At 46.5% G+C, this 14,659-nt stretch overlaps 1 protein-coding gene across 6 annotated transcripts in view; it reads left to right on the top strand.

The window, feature by feature from the left end:
* zmym2 (zinc finger, MYM-type 2) overlaps positions 1-14,369 on the top strand; it is a 35,940-nt gene extending 21,571 nt beyond the window's left edge. For all 6 annotated transcript variants that reach the window (XM_062534494.1, XM_062534492.1, XM_062534497.1 and 3 more), the window contains exons 10-23: positions 1,273-1,445; positions 2,104-2,269; positions 2,451-2,485; positions 2,751-2,892; positions 3,291-3,421; positions 3,862-3,991; positions 4,785-4,967; positions 6,137-6,249; positions 6,705-6,924; positions 7,930-8,075; positions 9,435-9,549; positions 10,448-10,693; positions 12,110-12,236; positions 12,451-14,369. In XM_062534494.1, coding sequence (XP_062390478.1) covers positions 1,273-1,445; positions 2,104-2,269; positions 2,451-2,485; positions 2,751-2,892; positions 3,291-3,421; positions 3,862-3,991; positions 4,785-4,967; positions 6,137-6,249; positions 6,705-6,924; positions 7,930-8,075; positions 9,435-9,549; positions 10,448-10,693; positions 12,110-12,236; positions 12,451-12,751 — 2,228 coding nt within the window. In that variant the 3' untranslated portion in view covers positions 12,752-14,369. The remainder of the gene's footprint in view (positions 1-1,272; positions 1,446-2,103; positions 2,270-2,450; positions 2,486-2,750; positions 2,893-3,290; positions 3,422-3,861; positions 3,992-4,784; positions 4,968-6,136; positions 6,250-6,704; positions 6,925-7,929; positions 8,076-9,434; positions 9,550-10,447; positions 10,694-12,109; positions 12,237-12,450) is intronic.
* The last annotated feature ends 290 nt before the right edge of the window (positions 14,370-14,659 follow it).

Below are 14,659 nucleotides of genomic sequence, written 5' to 3'. Positions count from 1 at the left end.
TCCTCTCCTCTCCTATCCTTCTCTTCTCTTCTCTTCTCCTCTCTTCTCTTTCCTACTCTACTCTACTCTACTCTTCTCTTCTTTTCTCTTTCATACTCTATTCTTCTCTCCTCCTCTCTCTCCTCTCCTCTCCTCCTCTCTCCTCCTCTCTCCTCCTCTCTCCTCTCCTCTCCTCTCCTCCTCTCTCCTCCTCTCTCCTCCTCTCTCCTCTCCTCTCCTCTCCTATCCTCTCCTCTCCTGAACACGGCATGGTCTCCCCCGCAGCATGTAGACATAAACAGGGCTGCAGCACTACGTGGTGTGGATTTGTTACTGTTATGAGCATAAAGCATTTATGTTTCATATAATTGTTTAACGGCAAATGTCTACAATGCTTCAAGGCATGATGCACTAGTGTGTGTGTGTGTGTGTGTGTGTGTGTGTTTGTTAATGTGCCTTTTTGCTTTTGTTGGTTGAGGCTTTTTATGCTACATGTGTATTCCGAAGAGAAGAATACCTAAATCAGAAAAGATATTCAGTACATTAGCATTTTTAGTGATACTTTTTTTTTGTCAACTAAGCCAGTAGAATTAAACAAATAAAGTTCTCTGAAAATACAAGTGTCTTTGTTATCAGCAACACAGCCGCCTGAGCGTTTGCATCCAATAAAATGCCTCCTCTGATGACCTCTCATCAGTTAGATGCCATGTGGCCTTTTGCTGCCTCTAGATGGAGTCCTTTCCCTCTCGGCTCTCACTATCTTAGCCCTGCAAACTGCTGCTCAGCTGACCGGGTCAGTTCAAATCAATTCAATTCAATTCAATTCAAAAGTGCTTTATTGGCATGACAAATATTTAGACACTTGTATTGCCAAAGTAGTTATCACATACGTTGAACATACAGGTTTAAGACATGGACATAACAACAGACAATTAATCAGAATGTAGAGATAAAACATGTTCCCTCACTTGATCCTCAACGTTCTCGCTGATGGACTTGTGTACAGCAGCAGCAGCGTGAGTGAGTGCAGTATTTGAATAAGGTGTGCTGACGCTGTAGATATGTAGCACTCCTTTCCTTCTGATGTTATCTGGTTAATACCGTAAGGAAAAGATTGTGATATCAGATTGTTGAGTTACCCTCTGGTTTCCACCCTACACAGGAAGTGTGTGATTGATTAGGGCCCTGCCTTGCAGCCTGTTCTAATCAGACCCTCCCTCCTTCTCTCCCTCCCTCCTTCTCTCTCTCCCTCCCTCCCTCCCTCCTTCCCTCCTCTCTCCACTTCCACTGCAGGTTGTAAGCTGCTGTTCAAGCAGAGCTTTGCGCGGCGCCTGGGCCTGAAGTGCGTCACCTGTAACCACTGCAACCAGATGTGCAAGAAGAGCATCACCAAGCAATTTGACAGCGTCACCAGGGACTTCTGCAGCGAGACCTGCTCCAAGAAGTTCAACGACTGGTATTACAAGGTCAGAGGTCACAAGAGGGCTTGGATTAGAGGGGTGAAGTGATGGGGTTGAACTTTTTTAGAAGTGAACGACTAGAGATTACCATCGAGGCGCTTTTTCTTTTTTTTTTCTTCAGAAATTAAACTTGACTCAAGTTCTTTGACTCTCTTTGACTCTGCCTGATGAAGGTCTAGCGACCGAAAACTTGCCCAGTAAAGCAGTTTTTTGCACAAGGACTTGAAGTGTGTGGATTCTTCGTAAAAATCCACAAGTTTATACTAAATCCTGCGCCTCACACGGATGAGTGGTGATCTTTTACCTTTTTTTTTCAGAAATAAAAAAAATCAGGTATTGCCACAGGGAAGCCACCACTCTCCATAAGATTTGCGGGTTTGATGTGAGATAGATGAGAGGGGTTTTTTTTTAATGTAATGGTAATGAAATGTTTTACCTGTATATGAATAGTTTTTAAAATTGCTTTTGTGATTTGTTGCTTTTTATTAACTTGTGTCAACATTATGTACATAGATGGCTTGCCTATTCGAGATTTGGAAAGTGTAAGCTTGATACCAATAACACTCCTCATAGAGATTACATTAGATTTCTATCAATTTACTCATATGGAAACCAAGCAATGGAGCATGACTGCAGCGTTGCACTTGCTCCCTCTGTCCACCAGGCGGCGCGCTGCGACTGCTGCAAGGTGCAGGGCAACCTGACGGAGTCTGTGCAGTGGCGCTCGGAGATGAAGCACTTCTGTGACCAGCAGTGTCTGCTGCGCTTCTACTGTCAGCAGAACGAGCCCAACATGGCCACCCAGAAGGGCCCGGAGAACACGACCTTAGGTACCGTCCCCGCTGCGGCGACCGACCGCTCTCCCCTCACCTGTCCTCCTCACACCTGTCTGAGATGGGTACACACACATACACACACACACACACACACACACACACACACACCTGTGTTTGGCTCAAGGTGTCTCATGTTCCCAGTGCTGACACATGCTCTCTCTCTTGTTTCTGGCAGGAATCGGAGTGCAGACGCAAGGAACCAAGGTGACGGTGAGTGTGTGTTTGTGTTGTCTGACGATACCGCTGGTGTGTTCGCCAGAAGTGCATACTTGAGTTATCCCACTGCAATCATGACGAGTTGTCTAGGCCGGGAAACTTACTCACAGGGTTTAAGTTAAAAAGCCAAAAAGCTAAAAATGCTCCTTGCCCTCTTGAAATGAGTTTAGACTATGAAGTCCTCTCTGCTGCTAGCGATGGTGGTCTTGGACACGGTGTTAAGTCATGAGATTAATTGTGCTCTGTTGTGTTCCCGTAGCTGTTCAACCAGGGCCCGGTGTCCTACGCAGGCGGAGGGATCCTCAAAGACGTGAAGAACAAGGCCGTGTTATGCAAACCCCTCACTATGACAAAGGCCACCTACTGCAAGCCGCACATGCAGAGCAAGCAGCTGCAGACAGGTGTGTGTGTGTGTCTGTGTGTGTGTGTGTGTGTGTGTGGTTGTGTTATTGCTTGTAGGTTTTGATGTGACCCTTTATACAGATACAGGTGTTTTGACCACAGTCAGTGAAAAGCAACATTTGTAACCCCCCCAGTCAGTCGTCCATAACATCCAAAAAGCTGCTTATAACATGAGCAAGTGGATCAAGCTAGTTGTGCGCCACTGGTGCGTGTTTACACTCACAAGCCCATTGAACACAGAAGTGTCATCCTGCTTAACGTTTGAGTAACACTCTGAGTTTTTTTTAACTTTCAGTTGTAGAGGACTGAGACGGCCTTCTGGCTTTCACAAGTATACACTTTTATATATTATAAACACGTAAACAACGTTTGTTTGTTTGTTTGTTTGTTTGTTCAGACGAGGCCGGTACAGATCAGCTGGTGAAAAAGGAGTACGTCCCTGTGCCTATCCCGGTGCCCGTCTACGTGCCTGTGCCCATGAACCTCTACGCCCAGACCACCCCTGCGCCCATCGCCATGCCCATCCCAGTAAGAACTCGCCTCTGTTGACCTTTGCCCCCCCCCCCTCCCCCCCTCGCACCTCTCTCCATGTACCCTACTCTCCTTTCCCCCTCCTCTTCAGTCTCTGGCTCTCTTCCTGTCTCTCCAGGCCTTATAACGTTCATGGAATTGTATTTTTTTTAATCTGATACGACTGATATTTGCCCTGAAGGGAATTTAGGAAATTGTCTATTTTTGCCCACTTGTATTGTAGCCCAACAATTCCATATCCTTTTAATGCGTATTGTAAATGGGTGCATTGAAAGTTGTATTTATCAGTGGAATTCACATGATCTGCTTGTCAACTTGTCGTTTCTTGCCTCTGTTCCCCACCTGCCACATGTGTCTGTCTTCATGTTACACCATTCCCTCATTTCTTTCTTTCTTTCTTTCTTCCCTCACACACTGACTGTGTCGTCTCCCCCGAGGTGCCTGTGCCATTAGTCCTTCCCACCACGCTGCAGAATGTTGACCAGATACTGGAGGCCATCAACGAGCTCCGGGCCAAGCTGCCCCCACACCTGCTGGCCATGGAGGACACCAAGCCCGACCTCATAGGTGAGCAGGAGGACCTGAGAGAAGACGCCCTGCTTCCACGGGTCGACACCCCTGGTGTATGATGAAACCAGCTAGAGACAAAGATTTACATTTTTCTGCTGTTGACTGATCCTAAGACCTATGTATTTAATTAATTTAAAGGTAAATTGGTAATCCTACAAGTAAATATTGATATTAATCAAATATGTGACCGTTCAAAGCGAAATCAGTCGTTTTGCGCACAACATTATTTTGAGAAAATCAACAATAACAAACTTCCGGGTTAAAATGTTGAATTTCACGTTTTCGCATAATTCGACTGTATACAGTGTACAGTTTCATATCGTGAACGCATTTCACGGAAAAACATACGTTTTGACTGTTAAACCCGGCGAAGATTCAACACATTTGCTGTCATCCCCATTGTGCACGCACCGCTTAAAAAGGTGATTTCTCCTCTTCTGGCATATCGTGACAGGAGAACCATATCAACTTTGAATGCGGTTATCTTAGCGATAGTTTGTGTAATACCCTCAATACACATATCGTTGGAAAGCTTAGTTTATGGCCGTTCACGTGAGCACAATAACTTAATTTAATAGATTTTACCGAAACGACTGGTTCCGCTCTACAGGGTCACATATGTGACGTGAGGTTGTTTTATTCTGGATTCAGCTCATGTCCCCTGTTGGAATCAGCAGCCCCATCATGCTTCTCTGTGTAGCTCTGTGGTGTGAAAGGAGCACGCTGACTTCTTGTGAGCAGAAATGTTTAAAGGAGAGTGTGTGTGTGTGTGTGTGTGTGTGTGTTTCAGTGGTAAAGAGTGAGGAGCTGTCGGAAGCAGGACAGCCGATGAAGAGGGAGAGGGTGAAGAGCGAGAGCAGCAGTGGCAGCAGCAGCAGCAGCTCGGAAGAGGAAGAGGAGGAGGAGAGGAAGGAGGACGAAGAGGGAGACAAGTACGAGCCTGACCTGGATCTGGAAAACGACTTCCCATTAGGTACGACTACATATACATTTATGTGCTCTCGTCACAAAGTTCACTTAATAATCGTAATAGGATCAGGGCACGCCCATTTTATAGCACACATACTGACTTATCACTACATCATCAAAGCCTTGCTTTGTTGCCATGGAGCCGTCAGTTACTCTCTCCGGTTGCCGCGGCAACGCTTTCACCACTTGGCGGAGAGGTGTTGCATAATGGCAGCCGTCGTGGTGGTTGTGCGGAAGGGGAGGGTCTTCGGTCTCCTGGAAGAGGGTACAGTCATTTTCTATTAGAATGCCGCGGACGGCTATTTTCAGGCCCACAGTCATCTGTGGACGTGAGACTGACCGTCAGAGGGGATTTGGAGATTGGATATTTATACACAACGGGATTTGGATTGATGGAGGAAGAGAGGGAGGGAGAGAGACGGAGAGAGAGAGAGAGAGAGAAGGGGGGGGGTGGGCTCTAGAGTGGAAGCCAACGAAAGGGTGCGCCATTGGCGAGCTCCCTGACATTATGCAACGGCATGTGCTGAGAAGAGCAGCATTGACCCTCCGGGGCTCTGGGCAGTGGTCAGTCTGCAGCACTGCAGGAGGTTTAGGCTGGTCAGTCTGCAGCACTGCAGGAGGTTTAGGCTGGCCTCTCTGGGCAGTGGTCAGTCTGCAGCACTGCAGGAGGTTTAGGCTGGCCTCGCCTCTCAGGCCTGTTGGGGCTCTTAGTCCATCCGTGGGTTGGCACCACCCCATGTCCTGTTTTCAGTTGGGAGCAGGGGGCAGTGTGTGCCATGCATGTACTGTGTGTGTACTGTGTTCATAGCACATATGGGTTGAATGCAGAGAAATGATGCAGAGAAATGATACAGGATTGAATTAAGTACCTTGGATTGCTTCATGCCATTGCTACATTGCTCTGTGTGTGTGCGTGTGTGTGTTTGTCTGTGGGTCACATGGCTCTGTGCGTGTGTGTTCATAATAATCTAAGTGTGTGTGTGTGTGTGTGTGTGTGTGTGACACACATGGGAATCAGAGAGAGATAGTGGGATGAGTAGCAGTTTGGTTCTCCTCTTCCATGCAGGAGACTATTGGCGAAATTGAAATGGTGAAATGTGTGTGTGTGCATGATTTAAATGTGTGTTCATAACCATCAAAATGTGTGTGTGTGTGGATCTCTTCTTAATACAGCCTCGGAACCTGTGCCTGTAGCAGAGGGGTTGGAAGCAGAGTTGGGCTTCACACTGCCCCCTGTGTTAGCTGAGGAGAAGGAGGAGATATCTCGACCCAGGGCCAGACGGAAGGTACTGACCACACACACACACACACACACACACACACACACACACACAGTCTTTTAGATGATTATTAACACACACACACACAGAGCCATGTGAACCACATACAAACACACACACACATCTGTCCTATGATTATAATCAACTCTACTGCTGTTCACATCCTGATGATTGTGATGAGTGAGTTATGAAATGAGGACAGTTCTGCAGCGCATTCCAGTGTGCACATCTGCCCTTAAATACAGTACCCTGTACTCCTGCAGGGCTAAAATAAATCTCTTGCGTTTGTGCCCATTTCTGAATCTAGCTGGGTATTTTGTGCCCATTTCTGAATCTAGCTGGGTATTTTCTCTGCAACATTAAGCTTCCTCTCAAAGACCTCTTAATCAAGTAGATTTGGTTTGTCCATCTGTTTGATTATTTATCTGTCTATGTCTGTGTGTGTGTGTTTGTGTGTGTAGGGATCGAAGCGGCAGGCGGTTGAGGAGGGCTCCCCTGCACCTGCGTCCCCGTGTGCGGAGCCCGATCCCGGGGCCCGGTCAGAGGAGGGGGCCATCCCCCTCAGACCCCACTACGGGCTGAACGCCTGGAGGAGGTGGGCCGCCACCACCACCACCACCACCACCACCACCACTTCCCAACAGGAAACAGACGCCCCTGCACAGGAAGGACCCAAACAAGGTGAGTCCTGTGATGTGTCCACCACAGGTTGCAGAACAGGAAAAGGGAACGGGAGGTTTTTATGATTAGAATTATAAATAATAATAATAATAATAGTAACAATATGTTTTATTTGTATCGCACATTTCATACACAGAATGCGGTTCAAAGTGATTTGCATTTTGAGCACAATAAAGAGAGATAAAGAGACCGTCTTTTTAGAGACCGTGAGAGAGCGAGGATGTGTATGGAATCAAGCTTAGTTACGAGTGGTTGTCTGAGCAATCAGGAAATGTGACCAATGTGATAATTATTATGTTCTGATGGTTCAAGTGTATGATTGACTTGGTTAACTTGCTTAGTAAACTCACAAGCAACAATAAGGGAGCCTCATACAACATTACCCAAGTCCACTGGGTTTGTTGGCCTCCTCCGTGGTGTCCAATGATTATATCTCTATTGCTGTTCACATTCTGAGCCCAGATGTTGACTCTGTATGAAATATGAGGACGCCTCTTTACATCACTACGCATTCTGTACACTCTGAAATCGGCGAATTAATTCACACACACAAGCTCATCGATAGCTAAAAAAGGGAGGTTAAATGACATCGTAGGCTAGGTTATGAGCAGTATTGATGACCACTTTGAGGTTAGGAAAGATCAAGAGGAGTTGACAGGCTTATCTTATCTTTCCCCATTGCTTGTCATTTTCTTTTTCTTTTTCTTTTTCTTTTTTTTTATCTTAGATGTAGATAATATTAGGGATAATAGAGATGTTGTATAGCATAGTCATGTGATAGTAAAATGTAGAGAATATTCCAATGGTGTATAGTCGTGTAGTATAATTAGGAGATGAAAGCGAGGATGTTATTATGGTCATAATTTAATTTGTTACCTGTCGTCTCAGGTGTGCGTGTGAAGAGTAACCCGTTACCTGTCGTCTCAGGTGTGCGTGTGAAGAGTAACCCGTTACCTGTCGTCTCAGGTGTGCGTGTGAAGAGTAACCTGTTACCTGTCGCCTCAGGTGTGCGTGTGAAGAGTAACCTGCTGTCCCTGAAGGCGTCCCGTCTGAGCCAGGCGCTGGCCCGCTTCGTACGAGAGGCGCGGCGGCCCAAAGGAGAGCGCTACGCCCCCGACAGCATCCTCTACCTCTGTCTCAGCATCCAGAAGGTGAGACGTGTGTGTGTGTGTGTGTGACCATGAGACTGGCATGTGGTCGCTGTGCGTAAATGGATCCCAGTTATAAACTGATCCCAGTAATTTTCGGAAAATAAGTCTGACGCAGCAAACAAGTTTTGCTTTGTCCTGTAGGGTCATCATCATACAGAATTATTAGACGTACGGACAATGAGAGGCTCTGTTCATGTTTATGAAGATTTCTGCAGCGTTCTGAGCTGAAGAGCTGCATAATAAATAGTTGTATTCACTGATGTCTGTATGTGTTCTGTCTGTATGTATTATTATCAGCCAGATATTTTTGGAAATGTGGTTTCACAACATTCTGATGCCACACGGGATCTCACATGAGACCTGATGTCCTTTACTCCGTGAGACTCTACAATAGGCCTCTTTAACTTCATCACATTCTCACCCGTCTCTTCCTCAGATTGATTTGTTATAGTTTGGTGTTCCGTTTAAGTTATAGGAACCTGGAGTAGCCTGTTTATCTGGAAATTGCAAGGTTGCCCCATGACCCTGAGAACTGAGCCGTATCCAAAGACGTGATTGAAATACCATGGTACCACTGCTCGGTCTGTACATTAGCTTGTTGTGGTCGTAGTCCCCCACGTCCACTGTTGAAGTGGAGGGTAAAGAGGTCTCCTGAGGAACCGTATGCTGTTATGCCGAGAGACCAGGTTTCAATCTACATGCCATAGGATATCACAGCAGTGGCTGCTTTTGTTGGCTGGCTGTGAAAAACCTTCTCTGTTTCATTATCGCCTCTCTGAAATGGCTTCAGTGGCCGTTACATGGGAACAGCGCTGTGTAGTGTGTACATAGCCCTCCCTCTGACCCCCCACTCCCCTCCCCTTCTCAGAAACTTCCCTAGAGGGTGAGAGAGTGTCGGGGCATTGGGGTGGTGAACTTCCAAGCAACTCTGAGCGAGACCCGCACAGCATTCCCAGAATTCATTGGGCTCTGTTATCCCCCCCCACACTCCCAGGTGTCCAGTGATTATAGCTCTATTGCTGTTCACATCCTGAACCAAGGTGTTGACTGTAAATGAAATATGAGGACACGGTTTGCGTCACTTTGGTCCACCTGACCTTAACCCACCCTCTGCTCAGTGATGTCATAAAGGGCACGTCTCAGTATTCTCTGCACCGATTGGCTACAAGTGTATCGTGCAGAACAGGGCAGATGATATAGCTAGAGTAGGATAATGCCGGATTGTCCTGTCCTCAACTCCTCATGAATAATGAATAGCATGACACCCTTTAATTATTGGTTAGTAATGAAAACTCAATGTTCTGCAGCATTAATTACCTGCTGCTGACTCTGACTGTGTGTGTGTGTGTGTGTGTGTAGCATTTGCAGGACAAAGGGAGGACGGATGACCTCTTCAGTGACCCCTGTTACAAGCAGTTTGGAGAGGAGCTGAACAAAATCCTCAAAGACTGGCAGCCCAGTGTGTTGCCTGACGGTGAGTCCGGCACACACACTCACCTCACTTCAACCTCCTCTATAATTTTCTCATCTTTTCTAAGTCCTACACAAAAGAAATGTTAAAGGTTGGCAGAGCCTAATGGCGTATTCTATGACACAAAGCAGCATGACAAGGCCTTGCTCCACCATCATCTTGTCTGGTCATAGTCAGCTTTTTGTGCGCTGTTCACGAGCAGAAATGTCCTATGATTATAACTTTTGCTGTTCACATCCTGAAATATGATGTTGACTAACTTGATATGAGGACATAGTAATGGTTAGATGGGTGCTCCTGGACGTGAAACTCTTATAGTGGAGCTACACCAGGCGTGTAACTGAAGCGTTCCGTTCGCGACGCATATGTTGCAGCAGTTAATAATCCCTATAATCAATGGAGGTAGCTAGCTACACCAGACGCAACAGTGGCGCGTACATTCGAAAAAATAGAGCAGTCCTCTAAAATGGATTTTGCGCGTTGCGAACAGAGCGCTTCAGGTACGCGCCTGGTGTAGCTCCCCTGTTAAAGTGCTAGACCTCTCATCCTCTAAGGCAGAACAGGTGGGACTGTTGCAACTCTGTTGTGATATGGATGTCCATGTAATGGCAAAAATATTTCTGTTTGGGGGCGCTGTGGCGCAGCATGCTACAGCGCCCATACCATTTACGGGTCCGAGTGCCCATGGGGACCCAGGTTCGAATCCGGCCTGCGGTCATATCCCAATCCCACCCCATCTCTCTCTCCCACTTGTTTCCTGTCTACCTCTTCACTGTCCTATACTAATAAAGGCAAAAAGGCCAAAAAAAAAATATACAAAAAAAAAAATAAGTGTTTCTGTTTGTTTGTTTCTGTGTGTGTGTGTGTGTGTGTGTGTGTGTGTGTGTGTGTGTGTGTGTAGGCTCCATGTGGGGACGGGTGCAGGAGCGCTGCCTGTGGGACAGCGGTCAGCTGGGCGAGCGGAGCCCGGCGGCGCTGCTGCGCTCGCTCGTCTACCTGAACACCAAGTACTTGGGCCTGCGCACCGTGGAGCAGCACCTGCGGCTCTCCTTCGCCAACGTGTACGGGCCCAGCCGCACCGACCCGCTCACGCAGGAGGTCTCGCTCCGCATACGCGTCCCCTCCATATCGCAGGACGAGCACCAGGGTACGGCCCCCAACACACACACACACACGGAGCTCTCGGATCATTGAAATGTGACGGGGGTGGGAGGCACAGACAGAGAGGCTGTGCGGAGCATGTAGCGGAGGGTGCCCTTAAGAGTTCTTTCTGCCAATTTAAGGGGCTCAGTGCACTAAAGTCACTTAGTACTGCCGTTTGACTTCCGGTGGAGCGTTAACTGTATTGAAACGGCATCTTCTGTTTTATTCTGCTCCTTAAATATTCACTAAGACACGGAATATCTCGTTTTCCCAATAATACAAATTTCAACGTGCTCAAATCCTTCTTTATCGTAACGTGTTGATTCGCTAGGTGCAACACTCAACCGGGTCCGTGTAGTAGACACTAATTACCATAGCAATAGCTGCAGGTTCGAACACACCGGAAATCTAACGGTAGTACTTAAAAACGTTTGTGCTCATAGCGAATACTTTCCTCTGAAATGCACTGGAGGGGAGGGTTGTGAGATCATTCTGTCTAGGTCATTGTTTACTGAGGTATGATGCAGTCATCTCTTCCAGAGAACTCTGCTGTTGTGTGTTATGGAGCCTGTGTTACAGTAAATGAAAGTACCTTGTATTAGTGCGTCATGTGTTTTTCAAGAGGATTACATGGAAAACAGTTTTCAGTTTCCTCGCCCATGGGGTAAAATAGGAACTACATAGCCGAAACGAACATCCTGCTGTTTTTAAGTGTGAATCTGACTGCAGCTTGGTGATTCGGGTTAATTTAGGTTATCCGAGGCTAAAAATGAATGGACAGTGGAAGTGTGCTTTGATCCGGAATACATTGCATCGTTGCTGATTGTGAATTTCCACACATGCTGGAATCAGGGCCTAGAGTCGGAGAATTAAATACAAACAACTTTGATCGTTTCTCATAACTTCAGGCACAGAAATGCTCCTCTCATTAAGTCCTGTGACATTGTTAACCCTTACCCATCTGGAAAGGCGCTTTAGCCATCAATGGCTGTCTACATATCCTGACAAGGCCTTGCTCCACCATCATCTTGTCTGGTCATAGTCGGCCTTTTGTGCGCTGTTCACGAGCAGAAATGTCCTATGATTATAACTTTTGCTGTTCACATCCTGAAATATGATGTTGACTAACTTGATATGAGGACATAGTAATGATTAGGTGGGTGCTCCTGGATGTGAAACTCTTAAAGTGCTAGACCTCTCATCCTCTAAGGAAAATCAGGTGGGACGTTCCTCTCATTAAGTCCTGCGAAACTGTTAACCCTTACCCATCAATGTCTGTAACTGCTTCATCATGTGCTTGTCAATTGATCAGGTGATGTGAGAAATCTTTATGGGTGGGGTGATCTTGACATGCTTGCTGAAATATGTGTTTACATTATTGTAATACGTGTGTGTTTGTTGTGCTGGTTTTGATTGGCAGTACAAACAGGAAACAAGAGGAAACGGCAACAGAATGACTATGAGCCCGACGACGGGTCGGGAGACTCCAGCCACTGTCCAGTGAAGAAGCATGAGTGTCGCCTTTATGAAGTGTACCTGTCCAAGTGGTGAGTCCCAGACCGCTCCTGTGCTGCAGATATACCATCCTTTATTCCTCCTATAGTGGGGGGGATAGACTACATCTCCCACAATGCATGCCAAGTCACCTCTGAGTGCACCGTACTGTATGTGCCCCCCCCCCCCCCCCCCCAACAATTCCACAATTGTTTTTTTTCGTCTCTCTTTTTTAAAAAACTGCTTGTTGTCCGTGTTCTCCGGCAGCCCTGTGTCTGTGCGGCAGCGAGCGGACCTCTTCTACATGCAGCCCGAGGCGTCGGGCAACGGCGGTGGCGGCAGCAGCGGCGGTGGCGACAGCAGCAGCGGCGGCGGCGCCCTGTGGTTCGGCAGCTCCCCGCTGGACCGAAGCGTGCTGGAGAGCTTGCTGACCCGCGTCCTCCTGGTCAAGGACATCTACCAGGAGAACCGCCCCGAGGAGGAGGAGGAGGAGGAGGAGGAGGAGGAGGAGGGAGGTGACGATGAAGACAAAGGGGAGCAAAAAGATATGGAGGTCGCAAGGGATTAGCCACCCTCAAAACGTGTCCCCAACCCCCTTCTGAGTGTTTGTCACTACACACACACACTTACACTCACACACACACACACTCACACACGCACATGCACACACGCACACACTCGTGTCTCTTGGCATTATACCCACAAGCCCTCTGTCCAGGACGCTGTTTCCTTAGCCTTCCCTCCACCTCACTCTCACCCTCACCCTCATCCACACGCATCAGAACTGGTCCTGGAACATTGGAGGAGGAAGTATGTGTGTGTGATGAGGCGGTGTGCTTAAAGACTGACCTGTGACCAGCGGGTCGCCCCGGAGACGGGCAAGAAGGACCAGACTCGGTAGTGGGCGTGAGTGCGGGGTGCATCATAAAATATATATATACATATATATATTAACACGAAAAGCAAAAATCCAGACTGCTGCTTTTCATGATTTTATTTTGTTCGTTTTTGTTTGTCTGTTTTGTTTTGTTTGTTTTTTTGTATTTGCCCAGGGGGGAGGAGTGTATATATGTGATGTAGCATTACTTACTATGCCCAGATTGGGCAGCTCCAACTTGTACATACCCGCAGTAGTGAAGCTAGGGTGAGAAGGGGATCGAAGGTGCGAGAGAGAAAGTGTGTGTTCCTGAAAAATCCATGAAAATTTAAATAATAAAAAAAGATACAAAAAAAATAAGTAAAAAAACACACACAACACTGACACGCATCAAAAAAGCTTCCTGAATCTGCTCCAACTCTGACCCCAATTTTCTTCTTTTTTTTTTTTTTTTTAAGTGACTTATTTATTACGATTGATTGGACTTTGATTACTATGTGTGTTTCCGTTCATAAGTGGAGGAATCCCCAGTGAGAGCTTGTGTGTGTGTGTGTGTGCGTGCGTGCGTGCGTGTGTGCGTGCGTGTGTGTGTGTGTGTGGACATATGCCCTTTATCTCTTCTTCGCACTCCTCCAGTACGAACATTAAAGACCTAATACAGGCCAGGAGTTGTCCAGTGTGATTTCACTCCTTTATCTCACTTCCTGTTAAGCCGCCTTGTGTCTCTCTCTCTCTTTCTTTCTTTCTTTCTTTCTTTCTTTCTTTCTTTCTCTCTCTCTCTCCCTCTGTCTCGTTCTCTCTGTCTGTTTCTCTCTTTCTATTTCTTTCTCAACTGCTTTCTCTCTTACTTTTCTTTATCTTTCTCACTCTCTTTCCCGGTTCTTCTGCTGCTCATTTTGGAGAGGGAAAGGATGCAGGATGTGTTCATATTGTTTTGGGGATGGGGCTGTTTTGAGTTTCTGAAGCCACTGTTCCTCTTCCGTTTCAGTTTACTTATTTTGACTTTCCTTTTTTTTTTGTGGATATTAAGTTTGAAATAAACAAAAGCATTTGGCCACAAGTGCGTTGAAGACTTCACATCTGAATTTTTTTTTGCTGAAATGTGGGTGTCTTGTGACATCCTGATTGGTGAGCGTGTTATACTTTGTGTTATACTTAGTTTTTACTTGCATCCAAGCTGCGTTTGACCCCTTCTGTTTCTGTTCTATGTTGGAATTTTATTTATGTGAAGGAAAAACGGTTACTTCATACCTTTTCATTTAAGTTCATGTTGTATTTTTATTTTCTTAGAATAAATTCCAAATCCATATATTCACTGTGCCTGCTACAGTGTGTGAAGTGTGTGTGTGTGTGTGTGTGTGTGTGTGTGTGTGTTTGTGTGTGTGTGTCAAATGTGCTCGACTCGTTATGCCATATTGGTGTTTAAGCAAGCATCATGATGTACACCAGCTAGACCAAAAGTTGGGAAGGAGGATCTAGGTCATCGTGTGTTTGTGTGTATGGATATTTCTTGCACCAGTATGAGTGTGTTTACAGTGCTTAGGTGTCTCCTGTATGCAAACTGTACAGTTGCTATATATAGAGGGGGCCAGTCAGGCT

This window comes from Sardina pilchardus, chromosome 4, assembly GCF_963854185.1.
Source record: "Sardina pilchardus chromosome 4, fSarPil1.1, whole genome shotgun sequence".
Lineage (NCBI taxonomy): Eukaryota > Metazoa > Chordata > Actinopteri > Clupeiformes > Clupeidae > Sardina > Sardina pilchardus.
The sequence above is the reverse complement of the archived record's forward strand: the minus strand, read 5'-3'. Positions and strand labels throughout refer to the sequence as shown.